Source organism: Argopecten irradians, chromosome 4, assembly GCF_041381155.1.
Source record: "Argopecten irradians isolate NY chromosome 4, Ai_NY, whole genome shotgun sequence".
NCBI classification, from domain to species: Eukaryota; Metazoa; Mollusca; class Bivalvia; order Pectinida; family Pectinidae; genus Argopecten; species Argopecten irradians.
The window spans coordinates 49,485,831-49,501,629 of NC_091137.1; the positions used below are offsets into that span (position 1 = coordinate 49,485,831).

Sequence of the window (15,799 nt, forward strand, 5' to 3'; positions counted from 1 at the left end):
ACAATTTCAATTATATACAATAAAACGTATCAACTACGCTCCGTTTATATCAGACCGATTAACGTGGGCAGCCGACGATTGCAGATGAATATCTTATACATTTAATTCAAAAAAACATTTTTTTTAGCTTGCAACTCACTCGAGTGGTTGAATACATGTATTACGACAGTTTAAAGACTTGTATACATTGATAAGCTGCTTTGTATAAAGTTGTGCACGTGTAAAATGGAACACGAAACCTCCATATAAACTGCACGCAATAAAGTTGTAACACTCGGCAGCATTCCCGGGTAGTATTGATTCAGTTTAGGACTTAGCACAAATCAATACTCTCAATTTGAAAGAGGCTCGAAAGAGATTTTTTTTCAGAAAAAAATAATGATTTTCTTTAAATCTTAAAACTTTATCGTAATTTTTTAGAGGTGTGACATCGATGACCGCATTATTATCAACAAAAGTCTCTTACCTCCCCAGAACAAATCTTTACAACCCCTCCTGTTCATCTCGTCTCGTCAGTTAACATTAGACAAACACACAGGGTGGGGTCTTCTGGTTATTGCTTACATAATCCTAAAGAAAGAGTGATACTTTAGAACATAGAACCTAATAACCACAGGAGGTCGATAGTATTAACAGAATGCAATAGTGTGGAACCTGAATACACGAGAGAGAAACGTTGATTTTTCACTAACAAATACTCAGAAATGTATTCTACAGAAACCCAATAACGCGAAAGTTATTAAGATATATCAAATCTTTTTGAGCTCCGAGGAAAAAGGACAGAGTGATTATTTGTGTGAGGATGACAGCCCCACGACAGGTCGAGGTGTCCTGTCAAACAGACAAAAGTGGACCAAGTAAATCCCGTACAAGGAAACACAGGTCGTCTGCTTCTGCCATCGCCGACTTCATGGAAAAATGGTAAAGAGATATTATATATGGATGATTATGTTACAGGGGATTCGCAATATTCTATTGAGAAATTTGGAATGGAGGGTTTCCTTTATAGAGGACAATATCATTATCATAAAAGGAATTCTATAGAGAAAAATGCCAAGAAACTTTAAATATTGACTTTGGTGAAAATATCCTTTTAGATGCACTCATATGGTTGCAAGATTTGTTATATTTCTGAATACACAATTTACTATCTTGTTATATTGTCATCAACATTATATTAGTCATGCTTAACATGACATTTCAGTAATTTGCGCAAAGATTAGTTTGAACGTAATTTTAAACAAACAAAAAAAAGATTGAAATATAAATATACAACTGCTGGTTTCCCACACATCAACCCGTTGTAGTGACCAAGAGGACATTCACGAGATGTACAAGGAGTTCGATGATTCGTCAGACGACGACGAAGATATTTATGAAAACATCAAACTTCAGAAGGGCGTCATTGAGAGTGCTCGGTACCAGCCCTGGAGAATGGCGAAGAAACTCCGACTCATCAGGTACTGTACAGCGGGTTAGTTTTCGTGGGTTGTTTATTTTCGATAAATTCACGGCCTTACTTAAATCAGCGAATTCTAAACCCCGTGAAATTAATCATAATTCACTGACTTACATGAAAACAATAGCTCAAAGACGTGTATGTTAGGTATAGGAGACCACGAAATATCGACTCCGCGAATATAGAGATCTATAACAGTAAACGCCCTATACCCCCCACCCTTAGCGGTCACCTGAAATAAAAGGTCATCTGAACAAATTGTAAATAAAACTTGTTTCGGATTATTTGTTGATTAACACAATACTTCATTGGAACTCTATAGTAGTTACTTGGTGTTTTGAATTGTAGTAAAGGTGGTGTTGTCAGATGTCTGAAATCATCCCTTGGGTGTAAGTCACGAATGATAAACAATTTAGTAGATAAATGCTTTAGTCTCTTCATTGTCAAAAGAAATTATCACAAACAATCATCTGATTTTACATTTAACACAACTGGCTAAAGCCTATAACGACCTACAAAGTATCCCTTCTCATTGATCAAGAAGAATGATCGAGGTGTTAGAAGATGGGTATGGCTTGTTATCCATTCCTTACAACTAATATATCAGGCTTATTCTTCCCGAATCATACTCTTAAAGGCCCACTACCTTTCCGGAGCAAAATTTAAAGGTTTCTTAAAAACATAAATAAGAAAAGAAAATAGATATCGATGGCTTAAGATGAGGTTGCAACACCAAACATATGCAAGATTTCCAGTCTAATGTACGATAACAGTGGAGATTCATTTCGCTGTTTTGCCGTCTGGCGCAGTGATAGTCAACTACCGCGCGGCATTTAGGACGACGGCGGGAAACATAAAACGACCCGCGTTATGAAAATTAACATTTTATTTATTCTAATTAAACAGTTCTGAAGGTGATGATAAGTGTGCTAGTAAACGTATAGTTAATAACTTCTGCGACTCTACAAAATTATTGATCTCGTTTTACATTCCTATTTTAAAAATTAAAAGCCGTTTCGGAAAGGTAGTGGCCCTTTAAAATTACTTAATTTTTTTGAACAGTTATGCGAAGTCGTATGTGGAAAAACACCAAGGTCAACTGTCCAGAGGTCGAGGGTACCAAGAAAAGGGCGCCCGGGTAAGTTACACAGAAACAACCTCCCAGGTTTGGAGACAAATAGGATTTGATGATCATGATAACTATCATACTCAGTTAAATAACACTTTCGGTAACCTTTAACTCCTTGCGGATTTATTAAGTGGCAATTTTTCAACCTATTAGTAACATTTATGACTTGTCATGTGTCTGTGGAGGAAAAAGGATACCGACTAATGACAATGACAGTACATAGCAGAAACTGCTATTGGAGGGCCTTTGGTAGGCTGTTGGATAACGTATTCACTCCCCCATCGCAGACATACTTAGATTTAGAATTGAAGGCACACATAAATCATAAAATCTTCAAGAACGAAAAACAATCGTTTTGTATTGTTTGCCTGAAAATGCTATTGTTTACAAATCATTGGTGTATCTGCTATGTTGTCATCCATTACTATCCGGTAGGCATGGCGACGGTTGAGACGACTGGTTACAGACACACTAGCTCTACTCACTCCCTGGGAGGTGAAAGTAAAAACCATTGAAAGTAAGTATACAAAAAACTAAAATTAATCTTTAACCTCTTCATTTTTTGCTTGACAAGCTTAAATTTAATTGCGCGATTTATATCATATATGTTTATGTTGTTGGTTTTTACTACTTGGCTCGGAAAAATATTTTCACTAACCGGTTCGGATAATTTTTTTGCAAAAATTTATTAGGAATATAATAGTGAGATGTAACATATCGATGAAGTACACTGATAACTCACTCTATGACTTTTAGTTAATAATTTTTATGCAGATCTTTCTCACTTTCTATGAGGATATTTATTCCACATTATTGTGACATCCCATCACATCTCAGTGTGTGTTGATAGTATATAACCAGCACTATTCTGGTGTATGAATTAATTGTAATCTAGTCCCGTAATTATCATACTAATATGTAATTAGAATGTCTAACCTTGTTACCTAAGGCCACTTCGGGACAGTAGTGGCATCTTACTTCCTCTTTCTGAGGTGGCTCATCTGGATCAACGTGTGGCTCATGCTCCTTCAAGTCTGCTTCGTCATCCTGCCAGAGGTACTAGTAGTTAATACAAGATATTTTCCCTACCCGCTCGAAGACTACCCAACAGGTTCCTTAGATATCCATGGCCTATAATCCATCCCAGTTCTGAATAAAATAGCTATCTCTTGTTTATATTGACCTTGATTTATTCTACCAAAACATATGCCTCGTTTCTTTCCGTAGTTCTCTGTACAAATCTGCATTCTTTATATTCAATATCAAGTCGACGTTTTGAATTGTTCGTATTCTCATTCACATCACAGTATACTATAACTGGATAGATATTGCCTTCGACCTTTCTTTGATTAGTGCTGCTGATATAATAACGAGCCTATTTTTCGGTCCAGTTGATGCCTACACTTTCATGTTTCTGTCTCACAGCTAATCGTAGGGGAAGCACATGGAAGCATCGCTCGTAAATCTATCCCTATTTCTGAGCTGGAGACATCGCGCGACTTTGAAACTATCTGGGAGGCTGAGGTAAGGTTCCATTTTTTGTTGATTTTTTTTTTATATAATGGCATTTGTAATATTTATGTTCCGACCAAGAAGATTATGGAGTATTCTTTAATTTCCAGTTTTCTATTTTCAGGAGATCTTGACGTACTCTAATTTCCAGTTTTCTGTTTCCACGAGATCTTGACGTACTCTGTAATTTCCCAGTTTTCTGTTCCCAAGAGATCTTGACGTACTCTGTAATTTCCAGTTTTCTGTTTCCAAGAGATCTTGACGTACTCTGTAATTTCCAGTTTTCTGTTTCCACGAGATCTTGACGTACTCTGTAATTTCCCAGTTTTCTGTTCCCAAGAGATCTTGACGTACTCTGTAATTTCCAGTTTTCTGTTTCCAAGAGATCTTGACGTACTCTGTAATTTCCAGTTTTCTGTTTCCAAGAGATCTTGACGTACTCTGTAATTTCCAGTTTTCTGTTTCCAAGAGATCTTGACGTACTCTGTAATTTCCAGTTTTCTGTTTCCAAGAGATCTTGACGTACTCTGTAATTTCCAGTTTTCTGTTTCCAAGAGATCTTGACGTACTCTGTAATTTCCAGTTTTCTGTTTCCAAGAGATCTTGACGTACTCTGTAATTTCCAGTTTTCTGTTTCCAAGAGATCTTGACGTACTCTGTAATTTCCAGTTTTCTGTTTCCAAGAGATCTTGACGTACTCTGTAATTTCCAGTTTTCTGTCTCCAGGGGATAGTGAAGTACTCTGTAGTGTTCTACGGTTACTATGGTGATGAGCGTGTGATCGGCCAGGGTTACAGGTTACCACTAGCCTACCTCGTCACAGGATTTGCTACCTTTGCCGTCAGCTTCATCGTGGTTCTAAGGAAGTAGGTAAAATTTCTTTAACTTCATAATGAACATGTTCGCGACAGTAATGAATACATACACAATAAGCTGCATAATGATATTATGCTAAATTTCTAAGAAGTTTCAGTTTGTCAACAGTAAGTAAACCATATGTTCATCCAATTTGTAGAATGGCATCCAATTCTCGATTGAGTCGGCTATCTAACAAGGACGAATTGTTTACCTTCTCTTGGCGCCTCTTTTGTATCTGGGACTTCACAATAGGTAACACGGAGACATCCAAAACCAAGACCGCCTCCATAGTGACGACATTCAGGGTAGGTAGGGGTGTCTATAAAACATATTTAGTCATTACCAAGACCGCCTCCATAGTGACGACATTCAGGGTAGGTAGGGGTGTCTATAAAACATATTTAGTCATTACCAAGACCGCCTCCATAGTGACGACATTCAGGGTAGGTAGGGGTGTCTATAAATACATATTTAGTCATTACCAAGACCGCCTCCATAGTGACGACATTCAGGGTAGGTAGGGGTGTCTATAAAACATATTTAGTCATTACCAAGACCGCCTCCATAGTGACGACATTCAGGGTAGGTAGGGGTGTCTATAAAACATATTTAGTCATTACCAAGACCGCCTCCATAGTGACGACATTCAGGGTAGGTAGGGGTGTCTATAAATACATACTTATTCATTACCAAGACCGCCTCCATAGTGACGACATTCAGGGTAGGTAGGGGTGTCTATAAATACATACTTATTCATTACCAAGACCGCCTCCATAGTGACGACATTCAGGGTAGGTAGGGGTGTCTATAAAACATATTTAGTCACTACCAAGACCGCCTCCATAGTGACGACATTCAGGGTAGGTAGGGGTGTCTATAAAACATATTTAGTCATTACCAAGACCGCCTCCATAGTGACGACATTCAGGGTAGGTAGGGGTGTCTATAAAACATATTTAGTCATTACCAAGACCGCCTCCATAGTGACGACATTCAGGGTAGGTAGGGGTGTCTAAAAACATATTGTCATACCAAGACCGCCTCCATAGTGACGACATTCAGGGTAGGTAGGGGTGTCTATAAAACATATTTAGTCATTACCAAGACCGCCTCCATAGTGACGACATTCAGGGTAGGTAGGGGTGTCTATAAATACATACTTATTCATTACCAAGACCGCCTCCATAGTGACGACATTCAGGGTAGGTAGGGGTGTCTATAAATACATATTATTCATTCCAAGACCGCCTCCATAGTGACGACATTCAGGGTAGGTAGGGGTGTCTAAAAACATATTTAGTCACTACCAAGACCGCCTCCATAGTGACGACATTCAGGGTAGGTAGGGGTGTATATAAAACATATTTAGTCATTACCAAGACCGCCTCCATATTGACGACATTCAGGGTAGGTAGGGGTGTCTATAAAACATATTTAGTCATTACCAAGACCGCCTCCATAGTGACGACATTCAGGGTAGGTAGGGGTGTCTATAAAACATATTTAGTCATTACCAAGACCGCCTCCATATTGACGACATTCAGGGTAGGTAGGGGTGTCGAAAACAAGATTTATAGTCATCACCAAGACCGTCTCCATAGTGACGACATTCAGGGTAGGTAGGAAAGTTTAAAATTTGTCATCTAGAGAAAAAACCCTACTGTTTTTCGAAGGAGTCTCCAAAGCGCTTACAGCGTGGGTGTTTTTGGACATTGATATACTATTGTTTTATTGAGAACTGTTCCCACCATGTATGTGGGTTATCCACTAAAGCATAAATCGTCTTTGCGTTCTGCATCCTGTCTAATGATTTGTTGAATCATTCTACGTAAGAATACTTATTTAATCGAGCTACCCCTTTCCCTTCCCTCCAGGAAACTATATTAGAGGTAAAAGAGAAAGAAAAGGATACTAACAAGTAAGTTGGTTTTTATTATAATTCCATAATTTAATAATTAAACACCAAAATTGTTGTTTTTTCTAATGTAATGAAACCTATGCAGATCTATTAAAAATGTGACACAAAATAAGACCTACCTATTATGCAGAATATGTGGAATATGTAATGACATATTGGAATGGCTAAATAAAAGAATCCGAACAAACAGTCTATTTAATACATTTTTTTGTAAAAACATGCCATTAAATGCATAAACTATAAATTTGTACCTGAAAGTTCAAAGGCAATAGATCCAGACGTTTCGACACGTCATACAAATCTTGAAATCCTGATCAAACCAACAAGAATCCTTAAACATTAAAAAAGAGCATCATTTTTACACGGATCCGTTTTTTTTAACAATCGATCAGTATTTTATTATAGGATCACTCATCCATAAAATTTAGTCATTCAAAAAATGTTGTATGAGTATATAGATTTAGATTTGTAAAAGATGCCCAGTCGGCTTATGAGACTTACAATGGTATTGATATACACAAATTAAAGTTTTCTTCAGGATAAAAAAAAATACGATCGATCTCAATATATATTTTCAACTCTACAAAATACTGTGTTTCATCCTGATGTAGATTGTTTTTAGTAGAAATTGAAGATAATTTGTAATACAATAACACTTAACTATTGTAGGAAGAAGTTAATAGCGTTTAGAGTCCTGGCAAACGTTTGTGTATTACTGATGTTAGGGGGTAGTACTTACGCCATACAGCTGTGTGTAGAAAGGTCTCGTCAGTTGGACATTCAGAAACGTCAGGGAAACGTCACAACAGGATTCTGGCGGGAAAACGAGGTACTGCAGAATTACTTCGGTGACGTCGATTCTCTGTATTCACGTGTCTAAATGTACTATTGTTACATGTTGTCACATCAGTTGTTCCCACAAGTGATGCCAAAGCTTCAAACCACTAAAGATATTGCACATGACAGACCGCGTAGGCTTTCAATGTCTGAAGCTGTGAATCGGGCGTTAATGTGCATATAATTAAAATTAGCTAAATGATAAATTAATGAGTTCTTATAGAGCATATGAACTTAATGATAAAGTTTGTGTGTTTTATCATCATAGCCTTTATGTCATCATTTACTTTATAAAAAAAATGATTTCCGATAACTAGAATGTGTCTTTAATTGTTCCCACAGTTAACTCTGGTGATGACCGTTATCTCGACTGTTTTCCCAACCATCTTCGACCTTTTCGCTGTTCTGGAGAAGTACCATCCTCGTGTTAGTCTGCAATGGCAACTAGCCAGGTACGTGGAAACCATTTTATCGACAGCGAGAATATGCCATGAAATATAAGTTGTGAATACATTTTTCCGCAGTTTGTGTTGATAAAATTAAATGCAGCATCTCTTTCGCTCCATGAAGCAAAAAACGAAAGCAAGATCACTTACATGTAACTTTGATGTATTTGAATGCCACCTCTTTCACATAAAACAAAACAAACTTTTAATAAAATTACGTGACGTCCTATTTTTCAGGATCTTTGCACTCAACCTTTTGAATCTATATACGTTATTTATAGCACTTTTCTGGAAGCAGCAAGATATGGTGAGTATTCATCTATCTAGACTTGTATAACAGGAAATCATCGCCGAAATACTCCAAACACATTAGTATACGTCTATCTATAAGTCTGTAATTCCAATCCAGAAATACACTGACGTTACTTAGAATTGTATCTTACTCGGTATATGTTTCTTGTAGCGACTAAAATGTTCATACTAATAGAACAAAGTACCTATATCCTTTCAGCCATTAGATATGACGCGATACATCACTTGTCTACAATCATTATACGACAATGTGTCAAGTGAAGAGCAACAGTGAGACTATGCGCCAAGCAAAGAGCGACAATGCGACATGTGAGGAGCAATGCGCGATGCAGCAAACATACTGTCGCTCTCATTTCGCATTGTCACTCATCGCATGGCACATTGTCGATCTTCGCTTGGGAATCAGCCACCATACTAAGCGTAAATGTTATTGTAGAAGAAAGAGCTAGCAGAGAAACTAAGCAACGGTACAAGCTGTGAAGAGACTACGACCATCGGTCCGGGAAATACCAGTCTGCTGTCAACTACATTCGGCAGCAACTTCACAGCAGCCCTACCGACCGCTGGTTATAATGTGTCATGTATTGGTATGACCTCTGAGGAAATATCGGCGGACCTGTGCTGGGAAACCATGATCGGACAGGTCGTATAGTTCTCATACAATGGTACCGGCCTGTTGTCATTTACCTCGGATAAGATTCTTAAGCTGTCAAACACTGGGCAAAGCCTCGTGCTTGACAACTTAAAAATCTCACCCCTCGGGTTGGGATTATCCTGTCTCACCCCAAAGAGGACGAAGGATTCTATTAATCCATCATCTGGACCACATAAGTGTGAAGCCCTGGGCGAGTTTAATCACTTTGTGTTACCTCTATGACATAATATCCATATCCATGGTAACTACATACAAAATCATTTGTTGCTTCTGTCATTGTTTGAAGTATATTTTTCATCTGTTTTTATTTTAACCCACATGCCATAGAAATATCACCTTCACATCACTTAAGAAAGAACAAAATAGTTGTTTTCTAATGGCTAGGACCCGTTCGGTTCTATTATTTATATTTGTATCCAATTATTGATATTTGTATCCTATTATTGATATTTGTATCCTATTATTGATATTTGTATCCTATTATTGATATTTGTATCCGATGCCTTTTTCAACTATTTGTTCTGTATGTAACTATCTTGGTAACACATTCACCTTTCACCAAGACGACTGGGGTACGATCCCTCAATCGGACGTGAAAAAGTAGATCGTTGTTACTTGCCTGATCACGATTTTTTATGTTGGTTTATCCGGTATCCTCCAGCATCTAGACCACCCGATATGTTTTCTTTCGGTCCAACAAGAGCAATAAATAAATGTTTCCAAATTGTCAAATAAAGAGGCAGATTATGAGACGAGTAACCATGTCTACCTCACAGATACGAGTAACCATGTCTACCTCACACAAGAGATGTGGCCCAGTAACACACACGTTATTCCCTTGAACAGGAAGTAGTGAAGCTGACGCTGATGGACCTTGCGGTAGTGGTGGGACAGATCATTGTACTAGAGTTCATCCGGGGACTTTTCGTCCGTTACTGCAACAGCATGTGCTGCTGGGACCTGCAAAAAAAGTTCGTAAGTTTTCCGAACATCATGGAATTCACCATATTTACATAACGTTAGAAAAAATAGCAAGTTTCTTAATATTATCAGTTGTATACATGGGAGGACCAACTCCTCAGGTTTCCCCGTGCCTAAATGCATGTATAGGTAAAGAAAGATAGAGAGCTAGTCTGTTCTTTCACTCAAATTGGAAGGTTAGAGATAACTAGGAGCATTACTTGGTAGATCTTGTTTCGCTGTTATTTCTTTTTTCTTCGTGATTCTTATAGATATTCATGTTCTTGATATGGTGATCTGAAGGACATTCATTTACACGAGACAATAGAGATCATCTCCAATTAATTAATATTGTTTGCTTTTTTGATAGCCAGGATACGCCGACTTCACGACTGCTGAAAATCTTCTTCATCTTGTGAATAACCAAGGGGTAATTTGGTAAGCTTTCTGTTTCTCATTTTGTGATACATATTGATGAGCTATTCGATTAGTAATGAAATCAGTAATTACGATGATATTTTAAAATTAGTCGCCATTCAGTTTACGCAAACGCAAGGGTCATGATGACCTTTTTGGTCATGATGACCAAAGGTCGGTCATCATGATTCGTCCGCCGTGCGCCGTACGTTAACTTTTCACATTTTGAACTTCTTCTCAAGTTTTACCATTACGATTTAGCTGAAACTTGCATGAAATGACCCTGACATTATCCCGACCAAGGGTGGTTATTTTTCGGGTCGATCAGAAGTCCAAGGCCGCCACAGCCGCCATCTTGAAAACACATTTTGAACTTCTACAGTTCTACCGGTTCGATTTTGCTCAAACTTTCCTGAAATGATCCTGATATGGTCTCGACCAAGTGTTGCTATTTTTAGGGTCAATCCAAAGTCCAAGATGAGCACCAAAGCCGCCATCTTGAAAACACATTTTGAACTTCTTCTACTGTTCTACCGGTGCGATTTGGTCGAAATTTGCCTGAAATTATCCTGATATGATCTTGACAAAGTGTTGTTACATCTCTGGTTGATCAAAAATCGAATATGGCTACAATGACACCATATCTAATTAATTTCCTATATGACTATTGCCAAGGTAGTCAGATGATCGTTAATGTCCTTGGGCCTCTTGTTTAAATTGAAAAGACGATCTTATTTTAGGTTAGGCCTCTTTTTCGCACCTGGCCTTGCCGTCCTCAATTTACTGAAGCTACTAGTGTTAGTGTACATAAGGAGCTGGGCCGTGATGACCAGTAACGTCCCCCAGGAGGGAATATTCCGGGCGTCACGCTCCAGTAATTTTTACTACGCCTTGCTGTTGCTGATGCTTTTCCTCACTATGCTGCCTCCCCTGTTCGCCATAGTTGCCCTGGTACCATCTCCGCATTGTGGACCGTTCAGGTAAAACCACATTCAATTTGATAGCTTAATGGTTAATGTGTCTTTTTCAAGAAATGTGAAATGTAGCAAAACGTCTAAATATCCTTCACGTGTCAGTTAAGTGTTTGACCTATATTTCTGTCGTGTCAAATCACATAATGTTCATGAAAACGTCCCAAATAGACGACGCGATGGTAGGCAGAAGTCACAGTTTCTAAAGTTGCAAATTAATTTGTCGTTTATGAAAGATATTATTTATGTTGCTGTAGTGGCCAACAACAGATACTAAGTACACTGACGGACACGATTGAGCAGGACCTTCCAGATATGGCTGGGATAGTCCTATCGTATACCTCATCTCCTGTCGTCATACTGCCGCTCTTCCTGCTGCTCGGGTACGTCACCTAGTAACATTACACTTGTCCATTAACACGACTTTCCATCGGATTCGGAGTTGGTGTTTCTGTTGGTCTTGTACGCATTCAGCTTTCTATTGGTCGTCTCAAACGCCACTTGTATCTTTTCAAAAACCATTGAAGAGCACAGTATAACCGTATTGTTGTGTAACATATTTAATTGTCTGATAATCTGTGTTAGTGTATTTCTAGTTTTGTAGTTATAACATTGAAGCCATCAGTAATTTCCTCTTGGATAATACTATATAAATGAATGTCTCACCTCTTTAGTATTTATAAATGATACAATTCACTTATTTTAAAGAACAGTTCCATCTGTTTTACGACAGAATGCTCATATATTATCTGACGGTTGTGAGTCAGTCTCTCAGAGACGCCAACAAGCAGCTCCGGATTGCACTAGAATATGTAAGTTAATCTCGGTAAACAGTTATTGAAGAAAAAGCTGGTCTTTAGGTAGTTTTGTTAAATAGAGTTATCTTCTTCTCCTGGGATAAAATATTGAATTTCTCTGTGTACGTGTATATGAGATCAGAATCATTCTTCGAGAACCAATGTTAATCATGTCAGCAGAGACCCCGCTAAATGACTGACCCACCAGGGAATCAGACTTTACCGCAAGCAAGCCCCCGTAAATATACAATATGCAAAATATTTTAAAATATTTAAAACAATCTGTATTCTTTTTGTTCATGTAACTCCGATCATATTCTTAACAGCATTATAACGATATTACAAGATCTCACCACTTAATAGAAACAAAATTGTGATATTTTTCAAGCTAAAATCAAAGCTGGTGACCTTGAACTCTGAAACAATGACATTGATATTTGATGCAATGCCCCTGACATGTGACCCACTGTCACTGACCTATGATCAGCTAATGAGTCTTTGCTACATTCCTCAACAATTTACTGCATAATGCGTTCACTAGAAAAGATGTAAAATTTGACCTTGACCTCTGAATTTATTACCTTCAACTCTGACCTTTTTCAGACATTTCCTTATTCAGTTGTTATCAATTTTGCATCATAATGTCATCATTAAAAATGTTTATCAGCTACCTACAAATCTGTCATTTCTTCCCATTATAAAAATCCTAAATTTTAAATCAAATTTTGTGCCCAAGAAAATACAAATCATTTCTAGGTGACATAGATAGTATGTCGTCCTATCGAGGGTTACAAGTATGTACATGTCTAAAAGACTACAATCACACACAAAATGTCTGTATTTTGTATATAAATCAGGAGCGAACAGAGGGGAAGCGAAAGGTTTATGCCATGGCGGATGGTAAGTTCCGGGCCTTGATACTACCTTTAGGACATTACAATAATATTTCAATTTATATGCTAAATGTATTTTTATTTTTTTCCATTTGTTCCTGGTCTGATCTGTTGATAGAATTTAATTAAATTTTGGCATATTTAGGATATCAAATGAAAAATAACAGTGGGACATACTATTGGCGCTGTAGTTCCTACACGTCATCCACTACGGTTTTGTTTAATATTACATAAATAACCCATTATCCAGAGGTATATTGTCACAATTCGGCCGTCTGTAAATATAAGAGCAAAATGGGATAGACTTGCTCTTATCCAGAGGTATATTGTCACAATTCGGCCGTCTGTAAATATAAGAGCAAAATGGGATAGACTTGCTCTGATATTTATTACACTTAAACCACGTGTATCAAAGTGTAATTACTGTATAACATCGATGTCTAGAATGTTGCGTTGATTTCGCAGATGTCTGGAACCATGAATATTAAATACAATGAATCATGTTTTATAAAGTATTGATACTTTTCTACATTTCTAACTATAGAGAATTTGAGGAAATTTCCTAAACACAAGTACCCAACTGATATTACATGTTACACAGAATATAAGAATGTTTTTTTCACATTTGTGTTTGTCATTTTGTCTTGCTCTGAGATTGTGTACGCTATATCCTTCAAGCAACATGGGCATTGAAGTCAGACGGCCAGTCAAACAACCAGACGCATGGGACGGGAGGACGTGCGGGTCCGAAGGTCGGTCCAAAGAGGAAAAAAGGAGGACTTGGCGATGTTGGTTTGTATATTAACAAAATTTTATCATATTTTCACTTTTATCGTCACTAGAACGTTTCTTTGTCTCATGATCTAATGAACTTCTTTTTAGCAATGTCTATGCTGGCTGCATCACGAGTGGCGAAGATACTATCCGCTGGTTCAATGAGTAAGGTAGGATCGTCAAGTAATGATCCTACATTTAACTTGTCTAGACATATGGGCACTGCCAAAGTTGGACCAAGGCAAACACCAAACATCAAGAAGAGTAGATTGAATCCATTGCAGACTATTTCGAGTTCAACTGAAAACTCATCCAATCACCATTTGCGGAGAAATGGATTTACAATACATACAACTAAAACAAGATCTTCATCTGAGGAAGAGAGATCAACGAAGGCAGACAACGCAAAGGAAAGGAAGACTCAAGTAGCCGTGGTTACAGCAACACAGAAATTCCGTAAAGCTGTATCGAAGATTGCCAAGTATGTCAATTTCTTTATAACGTAATTGTGGAAAGCGTTCGTATTATTTTACGATTTAGAAATGCCTGCTTTCATTGGAAACGGCTGAAAAATATATAAAGACATCAGAATTGAAATGCTTATCTACATTTGTAGGCAAACAATTACCGAGAGTCCAAACACAACAAAAGAACTTCGACTCAACGATATTTTACCGATCATGAATGAGGAACAATCGGAAACCACGACAACTGCACATGACGGTAAGAATAAATAGAACTTACGTTTAAGGTAAATGAAGTTTCATGGCAATGGCCTCCTGATTATGGTGAATGTTTAGTTAAGATTTTCTTGCATTGATCCATTTCGTATAATTAATCCAGACGCAGTTTTAACGAACTAATATTTTGTTTATCTTACTTGTCTTCAATTACAGAAATAACTGAAACGGCCCTCGATGGAGATACAGAAACTATTACCAAACCATATAAGCTATGGTTACCGAAGACCAGAAAACTATCGCACCCAGTGGAAGTGGATTCTGCAAAGCTACCGCACCCAGTGAAAGTGGATTCTGCAAAGCTACCGCACCCAGTGGATTCTGCAAAGCTACCGCACCCAGTGGAAGTGGATTCTGCAAAGCTACCGCACTCAGTGGAAGTGGATTCTGCAAGTCTAAACAAGCGTAAAAGAGGTCCAACAGTAGCTCCACGTGTCAAACCGTTTCGGCGCCATAGACCTCCAAATGGATTTAACGATGGTTTCAGGGTGACGTCAGGCCTTGCAGACGCATACAACAGGGACCGTCAGTTGGACACGTCTCCAAGTCGCTCGAAAACAAGTGCCGTACCTCCTTCTTGGACAGAGGAGCCGCCATGCGATTACTGATATACATGTATCTTGTATCTCAATAGCCGATTTCTATTAACGTTAGCAGATCATAAATATATGTATAGACATGAGGACCTCAAAACAAATACATGAAGCACCAATTGTTCTAGATGATTTTTCTTGTGTTTAATCGTTGACAGATATAAAATCTGAAACTACAGAATAATGCAGTCTTTCTTAATGAGCGGAACTTTAAGCTTCAGGGATCATCACTTATCGATGTACAATGAACCCTCGGTAATCCGGACACTTTCGATTCCAAAATAAACCATCCAGATTACGTATTTTTCGGACTGTTAAATTGTTAGTTTTTATCTGTCAATGTTGAACGTTTTGGGAATCCGTTCCCCGACACTTCTGTCCGGACTACGAGTTTTCTGGACTATCGTCGTCACATTTATCGGGGGCCGCTGTAGGCCTTATCTTATGTCAAAACTTCTAAATGAAATCAGGAACAGGTACGTAACTTGGATAGGAAAAATAAGAATTGGGAAGTTGACCTTCCGCATG

General features: G+C 38.0%; 2 protein-coding genes across 3 annotated transcripts; both read left to right on the forward strand.

Moving 5' to 3' along the window:
• Nucleotides 1-802: 802 nt before the first annotated feature.
• On the forward strand, nt 803-13,340 carry LOC138322338 (transmembrane channel-like protein 3). The gene is made up of 19 exons (XM_069266375.1): nt 803-921; nt 1,308-1,460; nt 2,522-2,597; nt 3,024-3,105; nt 3,538-3,644; nt 4,014-4,112; nt 4,827-4,966; nt 5,116-5,263; nt 6,833-6,876; nt 7,546-7,705; nt 8,056-8,165; nt 8,397-8,466; nt 8,908-9,114; nt 9,973-10,101; nt 10,457-10,524; nt 11,244-11,483; nt 11,732-11,857; nt 12,208-12,286; nt 13,129-13,340. The coding sequence occupies exons 1-19, from the start codon at nt 803-805 to the stop codon at nt 13,291-13,293; spliced, it is 2,322 nt and encodes a 773-aa protein (XP_069122476.1). The 3' UTR covers nt 13,294-13,340.
• Nucleotides 13,341-13,342: 2 nt separating this feature from the next.
• Nucleotides 13,343-15,632, forward strand: LOC138321928 (uncharacterized). Of its 2 annotated transcripts, XM_069265963.1 has the most exons (4): nt 13,343-13,956; nt 14,047-14,419; nt 14,555-14,661; nt 14,835-15,632. In XM_069265963.1, the coding sequence occupies exons 2-4, from the start codon at nt 14,049-14,051 to the stop codon at nt 15,284-15,286; spliced, it is 930 nt and encodes a 309-aa protein (XP_069122064.1). In that variant the 5' UTR covers nt 13,343-13,956; nt 14,047-14,048; the 3' UTR covers nt 15,287-15,632. The 2 variants fall into 2 exon arrangements, with proteins under 2 accessions (XP_069122064.1, XP_069122065.1); XM_069265964.1 differs by lacking the exon at nt 13,343-13,956 and having other exon boundaries at nt 14,037-14,419.
• Nucleotides 15,633-15,799: the final 167 nt, after the last annotated feature.